Source organism: Olea europaea, chromosome 14, assembly GCF_002742605.1.
Source record: "Olea europaea var. sylvestris chromosome 14, O_europaea_v1, whole genome shotgun sequence".
Taxonomy (NCBI): domain Eukaryota; kingdom Viridiplantae; phylum Streptophyta; class Magnoliopsida; order Lamiales; family Oleaceae; genus Olea; species Olea europaea.
In genome coordinates this window covers 2,934,279-2,940,626 of record NC_036250.1, presented here as the reverse complement: position 1 = coordinate 2,940,626, position 6,348 = coordinate 2,934,279, and the positions used below count along the sequence as shown (strand labels likewise).

General features: G+C 29.7%; 1 protein-coding gene across 1 annotated transcript; it reads right to left on the bottom strand.

The window, feature by feature from the left end:
• Positions 1-324: 324 nt before the first annotated feature.
• LOC111408792 (protein yippee-like At4g27745) lies at positions 325-3,594 on the bottom strand. Its single transcript, XM_023038560.1, has 3 exons — positions 3,427-3,594; positions 3,224-3,320; positions 325-747 (listed from the first exon to the last, which is right to left on the bottom strand). The coding sequence occupies exons 2-3, from the start codon at positions 3,314-3,316 to the stop codon at positions 523-525; spliced, it is 318 nt and encodes a 105-aa protein (XP_022894328.1). The 5' UTR covers positions 3,317-3,320; positions 3,427-3,594; the 3' UTR covers positions 325-522.
• Between the last annotated feature and the right edge of the window lie 2,754 nt (positions 3,595-6,348).

Genomic DNA, 6,348 nt, shown 5'->3' with positions numbered 1-6,348 from the left:
AGAAAAAAGAATGAGAGGGAAGAAGAAGATGACGAGATTAAAAACAAAACCGATAAAAGCGTGTAATTTAGAGGTGGGCCACTTGCTGATTTTGATACATTTTAATGGACACAATATATCATGTGAAGCTTATTATTTCTCATATACTTTACAATTGGCACAACAGAGTCATAAATTAGGATAAACATATATGTACCGAACATGGGTTATCGAATTGGTGTCCTACTCTCATATGCATGCGGGCTCCGCATGCATTTAAAAATTTCGGCTTGTGGGACCCACCCTCCTATTGTGAGTGTAGGTAAAAAACATTCAGTAAAAATATGTAGATAATTGTAGCATTGTCCCATAAAATTATCTTTGTTACATTTAAAATAAACTACCAGGAGTCTTTATTGCAGCACAATCATATGTATTAAAAATAAACATGCCAACCAGTTTAAGTCTTTTATATAGAAGAAACCATTAACTTAAGTCACATTATTGATAAATTGATATATTTTTCTCAGTCTTCACATAGTTTCAATACTCCTTCAGGATTTTAGCCTTCTCCAATATGTAATTTCCTTCCTTGTACTTTTGCCTTACATCATAAGCTCTGACATAATTCCAACCCATTTCCTCCCCACATTTGCTGCAGTAAATTTTAGCAATGGTGAAATGACCGGTGATGAGTTCCCTATCCTCCTTTGCCCCCACAACAATGTTCATTGCATGAGAAAACATATAGGCTGCCCCAGATTTTGCCTAACAATTCAACATACAAGTCAAAAGTACATATGGGATATCAATATTTTATTAAAGGAAATTAAGAAATGAGGATTAAGTACCAAATTCTTAATCAACTACCTAAGCACCCCTTAACAATATAACTAAGAAGATTTAGTTTTTCCCTCCTTTCTTTCATTCTTTCTTTCTTTCTTTCTTTTATTTATTTATTTTTTTCTCTTGGGGTTTTCGTTCTTAAATGTATTATTTGAAAGGAGATTTAACGAAGAGATTTTATCCTTGCTTGGTAAAAATTAAATCTAAATTTTTATCAAAATTAACAATTAATTTTAACCATATATTTCATGAGATCTAAAACTTTTCAATAATACATTTCATCAATTTTTATCAAAATTAGCTAAAAATCTGATTTTAATCCCCAACAAATTGGGAATTAATATTAATTTAAGTGTACCAAATTCTATTCAATTGAAGGAATGGGTTTAGCTCATGTAAAAATTTCCTTTAACATCGTTGTAAATATTGATAGCATGTTTGGCATTTTATTTATTTATTTACTTAATATCATCTAGTATCATCTAATCTTTCATATCAAATGTGTCATAAACAATATCAAGAATTCATAACTAAAGATCAGGAAGAAAAGTTACCTAGATAAGTAGCTCGTTTATTGAGATCTATCCTCTAACTCCATGGTTTATTGTCTCTCAACAATTGTTCTTCACTTAAAAAGCGATGTTGAAACTCATAAGCCCTCAAAAGAAAGAGGACTAGTTACTCCTTTTGCTTTATTTTTGTTTGTCAAATTGTATTTCTTTGGATAGTGAATGAAGATATAGCCCCCATTTGGTAGCAATTTTTCACCCCAAAAAATCAATTTTTAACTATTATTTCATTATTTCAGTAATCATTTTTTACTTCTTCATTTATAGGTGGGATCCACTATTTTCTCTAATTATCAAAAAATCAATTTTCATAATCACTACTGAACAGATCCTACTAGGCGCAAACAATGTTGACGTTTTTCTTTGTTAATTTTTTGTGTTTTATTAATAAATCAATTTTAACAAAATCATTATCACGTGGAGGACAAGTAATAATATATTATTTCGAAGTCGACCAAATCCATCAACTAAAGTTTAGAACGCCACAAAAGTTAAAGTTCGATCCAAATGCTAATAATAATTAAATAGATATGTAATGATAACCGAATTCAACATCAATTGAATTTATATGTTTTCATATTAAAATTTTTAGTTATTAAACTATTAATATACTTATTTACGTCAGGTCCAATGCTTAGTATTTCTTTATCAAAGAGGATCACCGATAAAAATAAGAAGATAAATAAGCAAAGAACATGGAAAATACAGTAAAACCTCTATAAAATAATAATGTCTGGATCGGAAAAAAATTATCAATTTTGAGGGATTATTAATTTATCAATAAATGAATATTTATTAATTTACATAGTATTTTTATATTTTATAACTTTTATTTTATTATAAATATAGCAAATTGAAAAAAAAAAAAAAAAAAAGGTTGACTGTTGTGAAATTCAATGGAACATAATTTCCACAATCATAAATTTTATAGTTTCATACATTTTTCTAACATGACATCTCATTTAAAATGAATTAAAAAAAAAATCTACATTGACTTGTGAGAAGAGGAGAGCATTGTATCAATATAAAAATGAACATCCTCTTCTACTTAAAAGATTTGCAACAGTGGGTTCAATCAAAAGTCTTTAGATGCATATTTGCCAAAGGAAAAAAAAAAAGGGCAAATAGAAAAAAAAAATGTTGCCAAATTAAAAGTTTATTAATTTGTATTTGTATGAACTTTTATGAAGTTAAATAGTTATTATTTTATATATTCGTCAGATCTTAAAGAGGGATCGAAGAATTTTACTCCTTTCGTTTCATTTATATAGACTGATTTTGTTTTTCACATAGATTAAGAAATTTTATTTAATGTTATTGAAAAATAATTTTTGAAAAGAGTTTTCCTAATTTACCCTTATTTAATTATCAATTCCTAGTAGTAAATAATGGTGATTAAATGTGTTTTTGTCCATGTTTCCAATTCGTTATAAGTAAGGAAATTAAATAAGGGTATATATTAGTAAACAAACATAACAAATACATTCTCAATAAAGAAACAAGATTATATAAATGGAACAAGAAAACAATGAAAGTTAGCCTATATAAATAGGACGCAAGGTGTATTATTTAAGTGAGATTATTAATTTATCGAATATTCATCTATCAAGATTTTACTATAGGATATTTTGAGTCTCATCCCATCCCACCCCGTCTCACGAAATTCCCCGCACGGGATTGGGGCAGGGAATGGGGAAGTATTAACAACCGGGCCCCCTGGCCCACATTATCGACATCCCTTAATACTATAGTTGTTTTGTTGACAAATTGATGATAGATTAGAGAATAATAGTTTAACAAAGAAGGCCATACTGATTTTTAAAAATCACCTTAAAGGCTTTAGAAAGAAGATCATCGGCCAGTGCAACCGGATTCCGGCACTTTCTGCAGCTGTATAATGGATGCCCGGTGAATTCCGCCATTAAACTGAAATATTAATTCAATTATCACCATCAATTTAAAATAAAAATGCAATCATATACAATAAAAAAATAAAAAAAACCGAAAGAAAACTAAAGTGGAGAATTCGTACTTGGAGCACTGTAAGATGACTTAATATGATTTGTTTTTACTCAGGAATGAAATTTGCCGAAGCAGAGATGGTAATATATAGATATTATTGGAGATAAGGGGATGAGTTGACCATGAACACTTGAGTAATTAGGAGCGTGTTTCGTTTGCTGATGAAGACTACACTAGTGGACAAATTTGATAATTAAGAAAAATGAGAGAGAAAACGTAGGGGTTAAGCTAAGTTTTATAGTTTGTGGTTAAATATTAAGGTCCGTTTGATTGCAATGATGGAATTTGGGTGGAAAGAGAACGAATTTCAAAAAATTGAATTGCCTAAAATTTATTTTTCTTGAAAATTGTCAATTAAATATCTTTTATTGGTATAATTTTTCATCTGAAAAATATTGAAATTTTGGATCATTTGATGATCGATTAATTTTGTTTTTCATAAAAATTGTCAATTAAAGGGATTTTTATTTATTTATTTATAGTTATTGATAAATTTTGTTCTCATTGCTCAAAATTTAAAATAAAATGAAATAATAAAGCTGGACATTTCAAGGAAAATGCATGTGTGGGGGAAAATATGGAAATGGAATTTCCTAGAAAATATTGCAATCAAACACTACATTTTGGTGGAAAATTCAATGAAAAATGTGGCCAATCAAATAAGCCCTTAATGTAAGAGAAATATTATACTATGATAAGTTTCATAAATTTACAAGTTTACGAGAAAAGTTTACTTTCGAATAAATTATTAAGGTCATATTTAACTCACATTCTTCAAAAAATACACTTTTAAATGGTGATTTGATATCATTTCAACCGTAATTTTTCAATAAGATAATATTATACGCAAATTCAAAAAATTTTCTTATTTTTTAACCACGCATCTCATCAATACACGATTCATAAATGCATTCTTATGAAAATAATCTGACTCAAACAAGAGCTAAATATATAATCTTACTCAAAGATGTTACGTTTCTCATAAAAATAAGAGTGGTTGGTTCAACAAAACATTTGGATTAAAGTCAAAATAAAAAATTAATATTAACCATATATTTTATGGGACATATAACTTTTCGATCGCATATTTTATTGACTTTTTTTCAAATTTTATTAAAAATTTTCTTTTCATTTAAACCAAACTGTGGCTTATCTAATATAATAATCATACCATACTAACAAGAAGTTACTTTTTATGTGCTTAAAATAGTTATCGCTAAAACATACATTACTGGTTCCAGAGCTCGACGTTAACCATAAATATTCTGCCAGCATATTTTTACTTGATAAGTGCATTTTATGCATATGTAAATTGAGCAGTTATTTATTTAATTTGTGTAAATTATATTAATTTAAAAAAAATCCCAACTTGTATGTAATTGGTGTGAAATTAACCATTGAAGCTTAATTAGAATTGATTCAGTGCAATTAAAAATTAACTGTATTGCAATTGATTAATTGGAAGTATTATTAGAGCATTCGATAAAAAATTTAAAAATTTTGGAAGTTAAATTCAACATTTAATAAGTTTTGAGACTAAATTACAAACTTTAAAAACATGAATCTGGTCAACTATTGGTGATTTCGAGATGAAAATTACTTAATTGTAAAGATTAGAAATTGAAGAACCAATTACATGGGCAATTAAGTCAAATTGAAAAGGGAATTATTTATTTTCTTCTCAAACTCATTGCGGAAACTAATTGAAAAATAAGGATTTTGACCTAAATCTTGTTCTATAAATAGATATTTTAGTCCAGCAATTGGAAGCTTGAGGGGATCCATTATATATACTGGATTTTTTATTATTATTAGAAATAAATTAATATAATAATAATATTTAATTTATTCTACACGTACCAATCATAGTTAACAAAGACATTTAAAAGAATACAAAAGAATTGTTAAAGAAAATATGAAAAGAAAAGTTATGGGCCAACCTTTAATATAATATATTAAAAGAGTTGAAAATTACAAGAACAAAGAGTTTTCAAGATCATAATTTATAATTAAGAATAATTTTTTTTTTTCAAAAATCAGATATAATTGAAATTATAAACATTAATAATAAAATTAAATTTATTAACATACCCCACATCCAACATATCTCACTTCCAAACCTAAATATTTCCATAGCCTTTTCTTTCTACATCACCTCTCACTTTTCACTCCTCACCATCTCTATTATCTGTCGACGCCCCAATACTATCACCGATAACCACCATCGGTGGAAAATACCTACTTCACTCCACTGCGATGATGATGTTGTATGGTGCAGTTGAAAGCACTAATATTTTTCCCTGATTTTGATTTGTTCAATAGTTGATGTGGTGCTGTGTGATGGTGCGATACGATGCTGTGTGCGTTGTAGTTGTGCAGTACTGTGGGAATAGTGGTGTTATGTGGTTGCAGTGTTGTGTAAAGGTGTGGTGGTGTGGCGACCCGGTGGTGTGTGGTGCCGCTGACCAATTGTGGTAAGGTGGTGGGTAGCTCTAGTGGTGGTGGAGTTTGACGGCGATTCGGTGGTAGGTTCTTCTAGCATCAAGTTCCTAGCCACTATCTTCATCCCTTCTCTGGATTTTTTATCCGATTTTTTGTGTTTGGTATTTGGTTGGTGGTGGTTGTGATGTTGGTTGCAACGGCGAGGTGGTGGTGTTGTTGGTAGTTCGGTGAGTTGGTGGTGGTGGTGGTAGTGGCGTAGCATTACGGTTGCTGCGAAGTCCAAGACTGGTTATATGATGACATTTTTTTGGTTGGTTCTTGCATTTTTGAGTTGTGTGGTCGTCGTGGATGGCGATGTGGTGGTGTTTTCTACCATGGGTTGATTTGTTTGAGGTGGTGGTGGTGGTGGTTCTGGCGACAACGATGGTGATGGTGGTACTAGAGACATAAGGAAGATGGTGATTGTAAGTGTTGGTGGTGGTTACAAATT